Source organism: Anabrus simplex, chromosome 1 (genome assembly GCF_040414725.1).
Source record: "Anabrus simplex isolate iqAnaSimp1 chromosome 1, ASM4041472v1, whole genome shotgun sequence".
NCBI lineage: Eukaryota > Metazoa > Arthropoda > Insecta > Orthoptera > Tettigoniidae > Anabrus > Anabrus simplex.
The window spans coordinates 653,961,717-653,979,930 of NC_090265.1; the positions used below are offsets into that span (position 1 = coordinate 653,961,717).

Below are 18,214 nucleotides of genomic sequence, written 5' to 3' on the forward strand. Positions count from 1 at the left end.
ATTTGCTATTGGAATTATATAGCAAGTAGATCAATCTATATATATATTTACTTTTAAGAGAAAAACAAGCGTTCACAGGAATTGTGTTCTTGCTTCCGTTTTACAGGTCTAATTGCCGACAGGCTTTTGGATACCGATGTGACAGCCGAACTGGATGGTACACTGGATATGTCAGAAGATGACTGTTTTCGAGGAAGACAACACTGAAACACCGATATTAGAAACCGTCTCCCAAAATGATGCTCCTAACCCTGTATCCACAACAATGGCTGGACCATGCCCAATAACTTACAAGAAGGTCGTCGAATATTGGCAAAACAAAGGTGGGAAACAGGAGCTTCACATCAATGAAACATAGGTTTCATAAATTTAAGTGCTGGGAAGAGCTTTACACGTGGGAGCAACAATTGGAAAACTATGAAGAAGACTGATCATACGTTCAAAGAAAGTAGACAAAGCAACAAAATTGTTCACGATATAAATATTAAAGAATGGGCGTTAAAGTACGCTCGCCTAGTTAGCAAGTTTGAATGCCAACACTGAACAATTCACAGTCGTAAAATTGAAAGTACCGCGGGAGTATCGGGTTGTGGTGGAGAGGAAGGGAGGAGCGAAGCAGCGGAGTTGATCCAGCCGAGCTGTGTTGAGCCACGTCAGCAACCAGGCAGTGTATTCATATTTACGTTTTGCACATCTGATCAGGAAGTTACGGGGAACGCGCTGACTACACGCTGCCTGGAATTTGAAATTGTTCATCTACTATTTGGTAAATTTTGAAGTATATGCCATTTTCCAGATTCAAAGGTAGAGTTTAATGTACCATTTAATTAATTAAAAAACGGTTAATTTGTAATTTAAAATTAGTTTAGGCGTAAGTGTAGTACAATGTGGGAATTTCACAAAACTGATTGTTGCTCATTTTATCCAATTATGAACTGTTGCTGCCGGCCCCGTGGCGTAGTGTAGCGTGCCTGCCTCTTACCCGGAGGCCCCGGGTTTGATTCCCGGGCAGGACAGGGATTTGTAACTGGAACTGAGGGCTGGTTTGAAGTCCACTCAGCCTACGTGATTAGAATTTAGGATCTATCTGATGGTGAGAAAGCGGCCCCAGTCTAGAAAGCCAAGAATAACGGCCGAGAGGATTAGTCATAGGATATAAACTTCATGGTTCAGGATTTGTCGTGCTGACCACACGAGACCTCTCAATCTGCAGGCCTTCGGGCTGAGCAGCGGTCGCTTGGTAGGCCAAGGCAGTTCAGGGCTGTTGTTCCATGGCGGAATGAGCTGCTGCTGGCAATTGTATAGAAGGAATAATTGAACAGCCAGCAATCAGGAATTCTGAACAAACTTTTAGCATGTGCCTGAGAGCTGGCTTATACGCTATTTGCTACGTCACGTCATGCTCAAACTTTGTTAGTACGGTTAGTACATCGTCGATGGACAGATGCAAGTTTTGTGTCAAAGAGTATACAAGAAGGTTTTAAGTGCAGCTGCCAGGAACAAAAAAAAAAAAAGTGCACAAAATGGACCTGTTCAATTGTGAAAACAGATGCTGAGAAATTACAAATAATCAAGAAAGTGGACAAGAAAGAAAATGAAAACAGAAACAGTTTACCTGTATGAAATACTGGTCTTTAATCTTTCATAATTTTTAAACAATTTACAGAAAACTAAATCACAAGCATTCCAAAATATGGAAGTGGATAAAAGAAGGCAAATTCAAGGTGCAAACACTCCGATACGGAAGAATTCATGGAATGGTTTTACCATGTCCAATCTAACATCCTCCTGATAAAACTGAACAACGTGAAGCGGTGAAATTTTGTTTTCTACTGGGTAAAAATGCTGCTGAAACTACTTTAATGTTGAAAACAGCTTACAAAGATGACTATGGGAAAAACTCAAGTGTATGAGAGGTCGGCTCGGTTTAAAAATGGCGACATGCTGATTGATGACAAACCTCACTCTGGACGTCCATCGACGAAAAAGTTGAAAAAATTTGAGAGCTTGTGTTCACAGACCGTTGACGGACAACTGATCAACCATCTGAGATTAGTGGGTTATCTTGGAGCTCGATTTAGCGAATTTTACAGAAGATTTGGGAATGAAAAAGGTTGCTGCCAAGTTTGTTCTTCGGATCCTGACTGACAATAAAAAAGAACACTGAGTTGGAACATGTCATGTTTTCAAACAACAGCTCGAAACTGATCTAGATTTTCTGTCAAAGGTCATTACTGGTGCTAAGTCATGATGCTATGGTTACGATCCAGAAACAAAGCAACAATCAAGCCAATGGAGGAAGTCACTGTCACCCCGCCCATAAAATGTCGTCAACATCAAAACGACGCTGATTTGCTGTTTTGCTGCCAAGGGGTAGTACATTCCTTCCCCCAGCTCAGACAGTCAATCAAACCATTTATTTGGAAGTTTTAAGAAGATTGCACAACAGTGTTCATCAAAAAATACCCAATTTGTGGCACACAGGAGACTGGTTCCTCCACCAAGACAATGCACCTGCACACAGCCATCTCAGACAGTTTTTGGATAAAAATGGCATGGTTCCGCTGTCCCACGCACCTTACTTTCCTGACCTAGCTCCATGCGACATTTTTGTATTTCCACACATGGAAAGGAGCATGAAAGGACACCGATTTGACAACACTGAAGAGGTCAAGTCAAAAATGAGAGAGGAGCCGTCAGCCATTTCTAAAGATTAGCACAAAAAATGTTTCGAACAGTGGAAGCACCGATGGGACAAATGCATTAGTTGTAATGAAAAGTATTTTGAAGGGGATAAGGTTGTTTTGTAAAAAAAAAAATTAGAAAATGTATACAGCGAAACCCCGTAAGTGCGTTTCTCATTAACACGTTTTTCCACTTAGCACGTCGTAAATTCCAAGTCCCGATTCTCGTCGTATTACATCTATATAAAAATACCTCACTTATCAAGTCATGAATTTTTGCTATTACAGCTTAGTAGGATCACATTTTTCCCAGCCCTGAAAATGTTGTTTGTCACCCCTTGTGAAACAAACGTGATTTCCATTTCGAGTAAGACCCGTACCACAGATGCGCGATTATGGAAAAAGGTCTTTAATTCCTGAACTTCACAAGGTAAGTTGCATATTCAGGAAGCAAGCTGTTAGCCTTAGGAATGTTCAATTTTGCTTGCCGGGTAGCAGCAAGATTGCTGAATAACACAGCGAGTCTATTTGAGTTTGTATTTTGCATTCCATTCAGAAGTTAGAAATTTATTTGTGTTCAGTGGTACAGTGAAGTTTTTTCATGTGATACGGTAGCCTATATCTGGACTAGGTACATAAATCATGTGAAATTGACTAGCGTGGTGCATATTTGTCTAGTGAGGTATGGATAAGGAAAAAGTGAAATTCCTTTCTAATGAAGACAACATTAAAATCTTTCAGAAAGCGGACTGGAATCCGCATCTTTAAGCGCACAGAGGTTGCGAATGTTGAACTCACACTTTTGAGTTTCGACACTTATTAATTCGACTTGGTCGAATATTTTCAAAATGGCGGCCAAAGCCATTCTGTCACAGTCGCACATGGCTGAGTATAACCTCCAATTCATTGTCTAAGAGTGTGACCATAAAATAATGTTTTTTAACCAACTGTTCCAAAATAAAGGCCTTTTTCTACTAAGGTTTGTTTTATAAGGAGAGTGACCTGCAATAATACTCTGATATTTTTATTGCCTCCCGTGCAATGTTTTCATATTTGTTGTTTGGTGTTTTTCACACCGTTCAGTGCACTTATTTTATAAGCTCCAGCAGAATCTGTTTCTATATTTGTTCTCTCATGTTTTTCACACCTTTTAATACTTTCCTCTCATTTTGAGAAATGGTAGATAAAATTTTGACTGTACCCGCGGATACAAGACGTAAAATGCCTTCATGATACAAATCTGTTTCCCATAGGGAATCTGAAACATTTGTCCCGAATGAGTAAATTTTTAATAACAATGTAGTTAGTCTCTTAAATGGACATTATAAATTTTTAAGCTAACTCGTTCCTGGTTGCCAGCGTTTCGTCCCAGTGTGCTAAGTTGGGCTCATCAGTTGGTAAATAGCACACCTACAAAGAAGCATGGCTAGTGCATACCGTAGAGGTCACTGCGTAAGCCTTCATGTTGGAAAAAATCGTATCTAGTGTTTCCATATCCCTGTTGATAGTTTTTATTCCTATATTCAGTAGTACGTTTCCTTGCTTAACACGTTCATTTTTGTGGTTCCCTGCAGAAATGTCTTAACGAGGTTTTACCGTAGCTTTTCAAAAATAATTCCATTTTTTTCGTACCCCCTCGTATACTATACTCTCTTCTGCGGTGGACAATGTGACTTACAATGTGGAACTTGAATGTTGATGTATATGTGCAAAGGATGTACTCTGATATATAAGAGAATCTAATGGACTGGTGAAGTGGAACTTTTCATTAAATGCTTAGCACAGCACTGACTTCACTGACTAGGGCATTTAAATCCTTTTCCTCCACACTGCTCAGATGAGATGATACCGAGGAATGCTTCCAATGTTCTCTTTGGTAACCACATAGGTACGGTGTTGGCTATACTGTATAATTCATTCTGGTGTATTGGTACCTGTGAATACTAAACAAAAATGCACGAGGTTATACGAGCAGCACATATTTGAAATGAATGAACTTGTAAAAGCGGAACAAAGCAAAATATTTGAATTTTCAAGTGATCCATTAATTTTGCCGATCAGTGTACTTATAAAGTCATCCATTCTTTTCTAGAAGACAACAGTTTTCCATCGAATACAGTTCCAACTACCAAACAAGAGTATGTGTTGAGGCTTGTGAGGTTTACAAAAGTAAAATTAAGATAAGATCGCTTTCCTACCCATGCTGTTTTTGAGTATCCAATTATTAAAAATAATTTAGCATGGAGCTTTCACAGGGGAGTATCTCAGTAACACAAAGGTTAATTTTATGTCCTCCCCTGCGAACCATGAGACCTTGCCGCGGTGGGGAGGCTTGCATGTCTCAATGAAGCAGATAGCCGAGCCATAGGTGCAATCATATCGGATGGGTATCTGTTGGGAAACCAGACTAAGGAATGGTTCATCGAAAGGGGGTAGCAGCCTTTCAGTAGTTGCAAGGGCAGCAGTCTAGATGCTTGACTGATATGGCCTTGTAATAATACCCAATATGGCTTAGCTGTGTTGATACTGCTACACGGCTGAAAGCAACGGGAAACTACAGCCGTAACTACCTCCCGAGGACATGCAGCTCTCTCTCTGTATGAATGATGTACTGATGACGACTTCCTCCCGGGTAAAATATTCCGGAGGTAAACTAGTCCCCCCATTCGGATCTCCGGGAGGGGACTACACGAGAGGGGGCGATCATCAGGAAGATGGATACTGACATTCTGCGAGTCGGAGCGTGGAATGTTAGAAGTTTGAATCATTGTGGTAGGTTAGACAATCTGAAAAGGGAGATGGATAGACTAAAGTTAGATGTAGTTGGTATAAGTGAAGTACGTTGGCAGGAAGAACAGGATTTCTGGTCAGGTGACTACCGAATTATTGACACAAAATCAAACAGAGGAAATGCAGGAGTTGGTTTAATAATAAGAAAATAGCTCAGCGGGTAAGCTACTATGACCAGCATAGTGAAAGAATTATTGTCGTTAAGATAGACACAAAACCAATGCCCACCACAATAGTGCAGGTCTATATGCCTACTAGCTCAGCAGATGGGGAAATCGAAAGAACATATGAAGAGATAGAAGATTTAATACAATATGTAAAAGGTGACGAGAATCTAATTGTGATGGGAGACTGGAATGCAGTGGTAGGCCAAGGAAGAGAAGGTAATACAGTAGGAGAATTTGGATTGGGACAAAGGAACGAAAGAGGAAGTTGGCTGGTTGAATTCTGCACTGATCATAATTTAGTCCTTGCCAATACGTGGTTCAAACACTACAAACGACGGCTGTATACGTGGACGAGACCTGGAGACACTGGAAGGTATCAAACAGACTTCATTATAATTAGGCAGAGATTCAGAAACCAGGTGTTGGAATGAAAACTTCAGGAGCAGACGTGGACTCTGACCACAACTTGTTGGTCATGAAATGCCATCTGAAGTTGAAGAAATTGAAGAAAGGAAAGAATGCAAAAAGATGGGATCTAGACAAGTTGAAAGAAAAGAGTGTGAGGGATTGTTTCAAGGAACATGTTGCACAAGGGCTAAATGGAAAGGCTGAAGGAAACAATAGAGCAAGAGTGGATAGTCATGAAAAACGAAGTCAGTAGGGCTTCTGAAGAAATATTAGGAAGGAAGAAAAGATCAACTAAGAACAAGTGGATAACTCAGGAGATACTAAGCCTGATTGATGAACGACAAAAATACAAGAATGCTAGAAATAAGAGGGCAGAAAAGAATACAGGCGATTAAAGAATCAAGTGGATAGAAAGTGCAAGGTAGCTAAGGAAGAATGGCTGAAGGAGAAGTGCAAGAATGTTGAAGGCTGTATGGTCCTGGGAGAGGTAGATGCTGCATACAGGAAAATCCAGGAAACCTTTGGAGAAAGGAAATCTAGGTGTATGAATATTAAGAGCTCAGATGGAAAGCCACTTCTAGGGAAAGAAGACAAAGCAAGAAGATGGCAGGAGCATATCCAACAGTTGTATTAAGGTATAAAGATGTAGATAATTTGGTTCTGGAACATGAAGAGGCTGTTGATGCTGATGAAATGGGAGACCCAATTTTGAGGTCAGAGTTTGACAGAGCTGTGAGTGACCTAAATAGAAACAAGGCACCTGGAATTGATGACATTCCCTCTGAATTACTGACTGCCTTAGGAGAAACCAGCATGGCAATGTTATTCAATTTAGTGTGTAAGATGTATGACACAAGAGAAGTCCCATCCGATTTTCGGCAGAATGTTGTTATACCTATTCCCAAGAAGCTTGTGCTGACAGGTGTGAAAACTACCACACCATTAGTTTAGTATCTCATGCCTGCAAAATTTTAATACGTGTTATTTACAGAAGAATGGAAAAACAAGTTGAAGCTGAGTTGGGAGAAGATCATTTTGGCTTCAGAAGAAATGTAGGAACACGTGAAGCAATCCTAACTTTACGTCAGATCTTAGAGGATCGAATCAAGAAGGACAAGCCCACGTACATGGCATTCATAGATCTAGAAAAGGCATTCGATAATGTTGATTGGACCAAGCTATTTAAGATTCTGAAGATGACTGGGATCGGATACCGAGAACAAAGAATTATATACAATCTGTATAAAAATCAGTCTGCAGTGATAAGAATCGAGGGCTTTGAAAAAGCAGCAGCAATCCGGAAAGGAGTGAGGCAAGGCTGCAGTTTTCCCCCCCTCCTTTTCAATGTTTACATAGAACAGACTATAAAGGAAATCAAAGAGGAATTTGGAAAGGGAATCACAATCAAAGGAGAAGAAATCAAAACCTTGAGATTTGCCGATGATGTTATTTTATCTGAGACTGCAGAAGATCTTGAGAAGCTGCTGAATGGTATGGACAAAGTCTTGGGTAAGGGGTACAAGATGAAAATAAATAAGTCCAAAACAAAAGTAATGGAGAGCAGTCAAACTAAGGCAGGTGATGCAGGAAATAGATTAGGAAATGAAGTCTTAAAGGAAGTAGATGAATATTGTTACTTGGGTAGTAAAATAACTAACGATAGCAGAAGGACATAAAATGCAGACTAGCACAAGCAAGGAAGAGCTTTCTTAAGAAAAATTTGCTCACTTCAAACACTGATATCGGAATTAGAAAGATGTTTTTGAAGACTTTCGTGTGGAGCGTAGCATTGTATGGAAGTGAAACATGGACGATTACTAGCTCAGAAAGAAAGAGAATAGAAGCTTTTGAAATGTGGTGTTACAGAAGAATGCTGAAGGTGAGATGGATAGATCGAATCACGAATGAAGGGAAACTGAATCGATTTGGTGAGAGGAGATCAATTTGGCTAAATTTGACGAGAAGAAGAGATAGAATGATGACACATTTTAAGACACCCAGGACTTGTTCAGTTGGTTTTTGAAGGAAGTGTAGGTGGTAAGAACGGTAGGGGTAGACCAAGGTATGAATATGACAAGCAGATTAGAGCAGATGTAGGATGCAATAGTTACGTAGAAATGAAAAGGTTAGCACAGGATAGGGTGGCATGAAGAGTTGCATCAAATCAGTCTATGGACTGATGACTCAAACAACAATTTTATGTGTCATACCAGTTTCATTTGTATACAACCAAAGTGGGTACTTTTGGTGTTTAAAAAAAATTGTTATATAATTTTCAGATAAAACCAATTGTGTAGTAGCAACATTTTTAACAAGTTTATGGCTAAACTTATGCCTCTACACACCCTGTTCTATCTCAAGCATTCTTCAAAATCGCTTGTATTTTTTTTTTTCCCAAAATACAGTTTATTCCTGGAATATCTACAGTAGAAGTGCGTTATAGCGAGATTTCATAACCGCGAAAAATTTACTCGCTATAACAGATTGGTGTTATATCAGATTTTTGTATAAAAGTCAGAAAACCCCCTATGCACATTAAAATCGGTATGAAACGGCAATCAGTTTGTTCAAAACTTGCATTTTTGCAGATGATATCCATACTACGGCTTATTTGTTTGTTATATTTCGAAACCCGATACTATGTGAAAGTGTATGTTTAATTTCATACTGAAAAAAATAGTACCGTATTTCTCCGAATCCAAGATGAACCCCACTTTTTCCTTCAAAAAATTCGAATCAGGCTCAAAAAGTATTTTGTAAAATGATATGAATGCCTTTGTTGTACAGAAGGCCTACGTTTTTTTGACTATTTTTAGACGCCGAACATTGACTTTCGTCATGCCGTATTTCTTTCTTTTTTTCTTTTTTTTTTTTTGCGCATGCACAATTATTCTTTATTTCCGCTGGTTTAAGGACCATGTACTTTAATTTGGCATCATAATGCCGAAGAGAACCCGTTAAAAATTTGCCGGCAATACCTACTCCATGCGTCTCTACAATATGACGATCCATCAGGAAATTATTCTTGCTGTCTACAAAAATGTTACTTTAACTCAGCGTCTGATATAACCAGCTACCGATACACGCACGTCTCTCTTGCCAGGTTCGGCCAAATTCAGCGCATAATGATGTATAGGCCTAATCGCGGATGTTGAAAGTCAACGAACGAGTTTATTGTGCCACGGTCTGGCCATTCTGCCCTTGCGTTTTTGGTGCACATACCTCACAATTTCATCTTCGACTTCTTTAAAGCGTCCTTGTTGCTGACCACGGAATGAATTTTTTGTACAGTACGCATTTTTTTAGCTCTTTGTCTTCACGCTAACGCCAAATATTGGCTTTGGTTAGGCCTGTGCCGTATTTTCTTGCGGCTGCACAATTATTCTACATTTCCGAGTGTTTAATAACCATTAACTTAAAATTGGCAATATAATATCGACTAGAACCCGTTGAAAATTTGCCAGTAATACCTTCTTCACGTATCTTTACAACACGACTATCCATCACGAAAATATTCCTGCTGTCTATAAAACTTAATTTTACTAAGCGTCAAGTACAATAGATGCGTTATTATCTGCCACCGAGTAGCCATGGCCTTTCTAAGAATTCGAAGGGTCGCATGTTTTGATGCCATTCTGCTATTTGAGAAACATTTTTGTAGAGGCTAATAGAACGCCATGCTCTCTTCATCTCCTGAGATCCAGGGACGTTACACAGAGGCACTGGGTTGTTACGGCTAGCGATATATAGTGAAGAGGCAGTCATTTATTGTCAGCGAATTCTGTGCGCATGTGAAAAGAAGCAGCGTGGTTAACATGGTGGTTACCAGTGGTATCCATTAACTTACTGTTAGGCCGCGAGTGCAACAACCCTTGAGATTTCGCATGAGATTTCGCACGAGATTCTGAGGAAGAAAAGTCTTGGATTCGGAGAAATACAGTATCACTCCAGAGGTTTCTGTGGCAAACACCGCAGTTTTCTTGTTCAAACAGCGTCTCCTAACATAACCGTATATGTACCGTATCATGAAAACTTATTTGAAACGCATGTAGAGAAATGATACCTTCTTGCGAAAAATTTACATGTAAATAGCCTTTCCGAAATTTAACTAGACGTGAGAAGATATGAAATATTGTCTGAAATCAGTGATGTACTCTACCATATCTTGAGATGTATCACATTCTTACTTAATTTCAGTATATAACATTAAAATTAAGATATCGTTTACTTCAGTCTTTATTTTTAACGAGTTAACAACAGCTATCGGCCACGTTATTTATGCATTTATTACGAAGACGGTGTTATCCTCTTTTATTTCTAATTTTCTTCACAGAACTGCAGTCGACTGAGAAAACTTGTGCCGTACCGAAGATGATCAATCGCATTTTGTTGCAAAATATTTCAGTTTTCTTACTCAAACAGCGTCACCTATTATAATTTAACCGTACTATATGTATGATGATAACATACTTCAAGCGCCAGTAGAGAAATGATAACTTTCTCGCTATAAATTTTCATAATAGACTTTCCGTAATTTAATCAGGCGCGACAAAATATAAACTAACCTCTGAAATCAATTAAGCACTTTGCTATATTTCGATGTGTATCCCATTCTTACGTAATTGCAGTATTTAGCCTCAAAATTAAGTGGTCGTTTAGCCAGCCTTAATTTTTAACGAGTTAACAACCGTTATCGGACACGTTATTTACCCATTTATTATGAAAATATGTTATCTTTCATTTTGAATTTTCTTTATGGGACAGCTGTCGAAGGGTATTACTAATGCAACTCCGACATCGCCTTCAAACGTCGACGAGAGAACTCGCTAGTGCACATAGCGAGGAAACGATGCCGAAGGTAATCGATCGCATGCAATATCCTCGCTGGGGTGCATAAATATCGGCAACAAAAAAATTGCGCGCGCTTAATTGCTCGTAATAACGGATGCGTCAGTGATAGGGCTCTTGCTGTAACCGAAGGACGATACAGAGTTTAATATAGGAATTCTGAAGACAGAAAAAAAATAGTCGCTCTAACGAGGTTCTCGTTATATGACGTACTCTCTATAATGGACTTCTACTGTACTTATAGCGTAAATTTAGAATAATGAAACTGGCCTTAAAGGGTTGCAATTATGGCAAGATGAAAAAAAGGTGCTCTTTATTTTTATCGTGTTCATTGCGGTTGCTATATTTTTATGCATCTAGTCATGACAAATCACAATGGATTTTGATAAAATTCAGGTATGTGTGCTATTTATCAGTCCGTTGATTAGTTCTGGGGCGATCACAGTAGCTCACTTGGGCATCGATACAAAATGACAATTTTAAGTAATAATTATGTTACTGCTTTCATGTCCCACTAACTACGACTTTTCGGGGACGCAGAGTTGTCGGTATTTTGTTCCACATGAGTAAATCTACTGACACAAGGGTGTCTTATTTGGGCACCTTCAAATAGCACCGGACTGAGCCAGGATCGAACCTGCCAAGTTGGGGTCAGAAGGCCATAGCCTCAGCCCGGCAATGAAAATGGACAAAAATGTTGAAAATATGGATTTTTGTTTCAAATTTTTGGTCCCAGAGATTTCGAATTAAAAATGTTTGACTGTATACGACTGCATACCTTATATGTGATTCTCTACCCTCCGACAATTTACCAACACAAATTTGGTAATTCCTCATCCAGAAAAGCACAAATACTACTACACAATGGTTTTCGAACAGTTGGAACTTTCTTGGTTCTGAATTGCATCACACACTTATCAGTAGATATAAAGAAAATCTATGTTGAAAAATTAAGGTGATACAAGTGTTAAGTATAACAGTGTGTAGAGGCATAAGTTTAGTCAAACTCTTACGAGGGGGGATAAAATACAAACAGGATTTAAAAAAAAAAATCTAAAATCATTTATTGAAAAACACAAGGCAATTTCAATTTATTATTTTCCACATAGTTCCCTGCTTTGGAAATGTATTTGTTGTATCAGCAGCCAGTTGTGCATAAAGTCTTGCACACTACAGACTAGGAATCTCATTGTTGAATCTGTATTGATGGTTGAACTTCTTACAAAATTGTTCAAAACTATTTTAATCCTCCTAGTCAATACTATATATTTTTATGTCCCATTCACACTAAAGTTCACACAGACATGTTTCGACTCGGCATAGCGCTAAGTGACGGCTGTCGACGTCAAGTCGACACACGAGCGGAAAGGGTTAATCAAATACGATCCAGACCGGTTAATCAAGGGTTGTCCAAAACTGGTAATTCCTAAAATGTTTCAAAATGCATGTCTCTTTCGAAAGTGTTTGGAGCAGTGTTTTTCCACTGTTGGAAATGTGATTGTGAACTCCGTAGAGTTCTCTCCGAAACAAACTTGTAAAATTAATTTGTTTAATTTGCTATTTCTTGCATAAAGACAGATGAAAATAATAACTGAAAAATATCCTAAGCTGTTAGTGCATTCTGTAACAGGCCTAGAGTAATAACACTATCTGAGTCATCAAAATCTTGCACAGTTGGACTACAAACATTACCCTGCCATTGGAACATTGGAGGATAGGTACAGCTTTTTCTTTTCATTGGTCAACATCTGGACTCTCATTACTATAATCATCCTCGAAATCACTAATATCGGAATCATCTCCACATTCTAATGTAGGTAACACCCTTATAACCTCTGATTCAGCAAGATTGTGCTCTTTGTTGGCAGACGACATAACTCTGACATGGTTTCTCTGTCAGTTATCAAGCTCCCACAGCTGATCAAGGAGTATTGTATTTCTAGTAAGAACTCATGAAAGAATGAATGGATAAACATGATACAACTTTCCATCTACTGCAGAGAGCCAGCTGTATACGCCCATGGAGTTTGGACAATTTCTGATGTAGAAATTATGAGTATTGCATAGTTATAATAGTGGTATTCTCCACGCTCGCAGCAATATAAAGGTTAAGAGAACGGGCAATAAAGTATGGTTCATGGTAGAATAACACTGTTACAGCAAATAAAATTATTTTATTCAGCAGCATAAAAATTTATCAAATATACATATATATATATATATATATATATATATAGAAATATCTGAGGATGCATTACACACTAAACTCACCTGCCACATGCCACCTGCGTTTCAACTCTAGCTGCAAGAACGGCTTGTTCTTTGGCTTCTCGAAGTTCATTTACTTCACGCTGACATTGTTCTCTAACTTCTTCTAGAGTTCGACGGAACTGATACGCAAGTTTCAACATTTTACCCGCCATCTATCAACAGAGAAATAAATTCATATGACCTTACCTGCCAACTTTTAGAAACCAAAAATAGGAAGATTTTTTAATTGCTGGATCTCATCACAAATATTCCACCACGGCCTAGGAGAAAAAAGGTCAGGGTAAAAGGCACACATATCTACAGTTACAATGCGAACTGACTATTAAATTTAACACATTAAAGTAGGAAAACATAAAAATGGTTACAAGAAAATGAACCAAATCATTCTCATGTATGACACTTAATACGAATAATATTTATGTCATGCCGACACACGCAACAAAATGCATAATACCGTATTTTCTCGTGTAATTAACGCACTTTTTTGACCAAAATATAGGCGGAAACTTCGGATGCGTAAATCATTCAAAGAATTCAGATATTTATAAAAATTATTTGCAATTCATTTACATTTAAAAGATACATCAAACATGATATAAATACAACTGGTTCAACTCATTTGCTGTTATCGTCATTTGGCGTAAAGTTCCGGCATGAGATTTTTTTCTGAAAAGTCAAATACGGGCACATCACGTAAGTTACACATGTGGGCTTGAAGTACCGACAATGGAAAATATTATTGTTCTGAGCTGGCAATACGACCTGAAGTGAAATAAACATGAACTAATAACAGTACAATTCATGTAATGTCATAACAATGACATACTGGCAAAAATACAAAAACTGTCCCACACAAGAAGGGCGGGGCTTCGAAGGAGGGACCCTGCTAGATTACCCCAAACCGTTCGTATGCAATCTTGTACGAGCGACGTGTCCATCCACACTTAAAAAAAAAAAAAGAACGATGATCACTCGTGGAAATTCTGCTTTAGGCATTATTTTTCGTTTTAGAACGATGTAAGGTGCAAGCTTTCTGCCATCAGCTGTTACAGCAAGTATTGCAGTACATCATTGCTTTTCGCTTTCGGTAGCGCGTACGATAACATTCGATGTTCCTTTCTTATAGATTGCTCGACTTTGTGGCATATGGAAAGTAACTGCCATCTGACCTGCTGCTCCTATTTGAGAGATCAAATATTCCTTCACTTTACGCTTCTCAATCACAAAGCGATGAAAATGGTTGAAATCATTAGTCATTTTTTGGCATAATGTAGTTCTTCGTCGAAGAGAAAGTTAATTTCTCTTCATATGATAATTATATAATGAATTATTAATCAAGCCTCGACTAACCTTCAAATCCAAAACATGTGCAGCGGCTATTTCTCATTCTTTAAAATACAGCATTTCGTGACAAACAGCTTATCCAACGTTGCGTAACAAAATCATATTTAAGCAGATCCTCCTCTACTTGCGGAAACTTACCACTTTTTGGTCCGCGAAATGCTTTGCGAGATTTGTTGGTCGCTTGAAGTGCACTTCCCTTTTACCGCGGTAGCGCACGTTGTATTTGCACACTGAACACTTGCCGCCCACTGCGTGGCCTACAATTCGGAAGAAACTACGCACAGAAGCGAAGTCAACAGCGCGCGAACAACACAATAACAAGCCCATTCTTTCGTCCCGATTAACTGAATCGCTAGCGCGCGCTATCGTCTCTTGCTTACAGGACTATTGCCGTCCCAAATCCCCAGCTGTATAAAGCGCTTGCGCTGCTGTGGTGAGCGGGAAACACTATACACGAAGGCGAAGGACGAAACACTCTTGAAATAAAGCATCAAAATAAATATGTTTGAACATGAGGTTTCGTAAATTACACAAGCAAATAGGCTAAGAATTTATCCTTTATCCTAAGGGTAAAGTATTGGCCGTACAGGACGTTATATTGGTAAAAAATACGAAGCAGTAAAAATAAATCGGAAAAAGAGTTAAAAAACTGAAAGTTTCCGGGTAAATCGGAAGGGTTGGCAGGTATGTATTACATTAAAACTCAATATCAGAGAGATAGGACATAGAGTCGAGAGAAATTCATTACCTCAACATTACAAGTAGGAAGAATTTTCTTGGGAACTGTACTGGTATGCCCGGAAAACAGTTTCACCTCGCATACTTTTCATTTGTACACAGAGTGGTATTCAACTTAACCCTTTATAGGTCAGTGGCTAAATATTTAGCCACCTGATTTTTCCCTGAGTGTTCAATTTTTTTTTTTTAAATTGGAAGAACATTCATGGTTCATGGTGTGGGTTACTATAGTCACGTCCTAGTTCGTGAACCATGGGCAACGGCTGAGTGGCCTAGTAAGTGGTCCTGAGAGTCCGGATACCAGTTGCTATGGAATGGGTGTAGGCATCTCTGACATATTCTGAGTCACGGCCCTCCTTGTGCTCAGACGGCTAGGACTATACAATCTACTGGTGGTCCATAACCCGTTAGAGGAGAGATCCTCACTTCGACTATGTGCAAGTACGGTAGCATCCTGCTTCATGAATTTACCGAGCTCGGAACATTTTAAGCAAGCCTCGGACCTATGGGAGTAACAGAGTCCCACTCCCATTTGACAGGCGAGGGACTCCTTGGAAACAACTTGGCAAACGAAATTGAATTCAATGGGGAGCTATCAATATTAAAGGGGCTTATGGAAGAAAGAAAGTAGAACTGGCTGAGTCAGCAAAGAGGATGCACCTGGATGTGTTAGGAGTAAGTGATATTCCAGTAAGGGGAGATAACGAGGAAGAGATAGGAGATTATAAAGTGTAATTGACGGGTGTTAGAAAGGGAGGGACAGAGTATGGGGTAGGACTGTTTATCAGGAATACCACTGCAGGCAACATAGTTTCTGTTAGGCACGTAAATAAGCGAATGATGTGGGTAGATTTGTTAGTTGGAGGAATTAGGACAAGAATTGTGTCCGTGTATTCACCATGTGAAGGTGCAGATGAGGATGAAGTTGACAAGTTTTATGAAGCATTGAGCGACATTGTGGTCAGGGTCAACTGCAAGGATAGAATAGTACTAATGGGTGATTTTAATGCAAGGGTTGGAAATAGAACTGAAGGATATGAAAGGGTGATTGGTAAATGTGGAGAAGATCTGAAAGTTAATGGGAATGGGAAGCATTTGCTGGACTTCTGTGCTAGTATGGGTTTAGCAGTTACGAATACATTCTTCAAGCATAAGGCTATTCACTGCTACACACGGGAGGCTAGGGGTACCAGATCCATAATAGACTATATCTTAACCGACTTCAAATTCAGGAAATCTGTTAGGAAAGTACAAGTTTTCCAGGGATTTTTTTAATGATACAGACCACTATCTGATCTGTAGTGAACTAAGTATCTCTAGGCCTAGGGTAGAGAAAGTGAAATCTGTCTGCAAACGAATAAGGGTAGAAAATCTCCAGGACGAGGAAAATAGTTCATGGATATGATTAATGAGAAGTTAAGAACGACGCATAGCAAGCAGGATATAGAAACAGAATGGGTGGCATACAGGGATGCTGTAGTAGAAACAGCAAGAGAATGCCTAGGAACAACTGTGTGTAAAGATGGGAAAAGGCGAACATCTTGGTGGAATGATGAAGTGGGAGCAGCTTGTAAATGTAAAAAGAAGGCTTATCAGAAATGGCTCCAAACAAGGGCCGAGGCAGACAGGGATTTGTACGTAGATGAAAGAAAGAGCGAAACAAATAGTTGTTGAATGCAAAAAAGAAGTCGTGGGAAGATTTTGGTAATAACCTGGAAAGGCTAGGTCAGGCGGCAAGGAAACCTTTCTGGACAGTAATAAAGAATCTTAGGAAGGGAGGGAAAAAGGAAATGAACAGCGTTTTGAGTAATTCAGGTGAACTCATTATACGAGGGTGGTTTGAAAAGTCCGTGCAAAGTCCGAGAAATGGCACCACCGGCGCGTATCGAGGTCATGTTTAGTTAGTAGTATCTCTTGAATGAATGCATACCAAGTTTCAGCCATATTGGTCTATTTCTTTGTGTTTGGCATTTGTGTGAATCAAGGAAGTCTAGTGATTTTCAAGAAATGGACGAAAAAGAATTTCGTGTGGTGATTAAACATTACTTTATGAAAAGCAAAATCCCTCAGGAGACTAAAGAGAAGCTTGATAAACATTATGGTGACTCTGCACCTTCAATTAGAACAGTTTATAAGTGGTTTCAAAATTTTCGGTTCGGCCATATGGGCACAAGTGACGCTGAACCTTCTAGACTGCCTGTGGAGGTTACGAATCCAGAAATCGTTGATCAAATCCATGATATGGTGATGGATGACAGGAGATTTAAGGTGCATGAGATTGCTAGTGCTGTGGGCATTTCAACTGAATGGGTACATATTTTGCATAAACATTTGGTCATGAGAAAGCTATCCGCAAGACGGGTGCCACGATTGCTTACGCTTGACCAAAAACTGAATCGTGTGATGTGTTGCAAGGATGGTTTGCAGCTGTTCCAGAAGAATCCGGAGGACTTTAAGCGTCGTTTCGTCACTGTGGATGAAACATGGATACATGACTATACTCCTGAGACCAAACAACAATCTAAACAATGTATTACCATGCGGGAATCTGCACCGAAAAAGGCAAAGACCGTTCCTTCAGCCAGAAAGGTTATGAAGACTGTCTTTTGGGATTTACAAGGGATAATCCTCATCAACTATCTGAAAAAGGGTAAAACTATTACAGGTGCAAATTATTATTCATCGTTATTGGACCGTTTGAAAACCGAGCTGCAAGAAAAACGCCCGCGACTGGCCCACAAGAAAGTACTTTTCCTACACGACAATGCACTAGCACACTCCTCAGCAGTTGTGGTCGCAAAATTAATGGAAATAGGATTCCAACTCGTTTTGCATCCCCCCTATTCTCCAGACTTTGCTGCCTCGGACTACTATTTGTTCCTCAATTTGAAGAAATATCTGGCGGGACAAAGATTTTATTCAAACGAGGAGGTGATTGCAAACACTAATGGATATTTTGCAGAT

At 39.3% G+C, this 18,214-nt stretch overlaps 1 protein-coding gene across 1 annotated transcript in view; it reads right to left on the minus strand.

The window, feature by feature from the left end:
* Positions 1-18,214, minus strand: part of Deaf1 (deformed epidermal autoregulatory factor 1) — a 165,640-nt gene that overhangs the window by 31,885 nt on the left and 115,541 nt on the right. Inside the window, exon 8 of the mRNA XM_067135806.2 lies at positions 13,169-13,320. Within this exon, the coding sequence (XP_066991907.1) occupies positions 13,169-13,320 (152 nt within the window). The remainder of the gene's footprint in view (positions 1-13,168; positions 13,321-18,214) is intronic.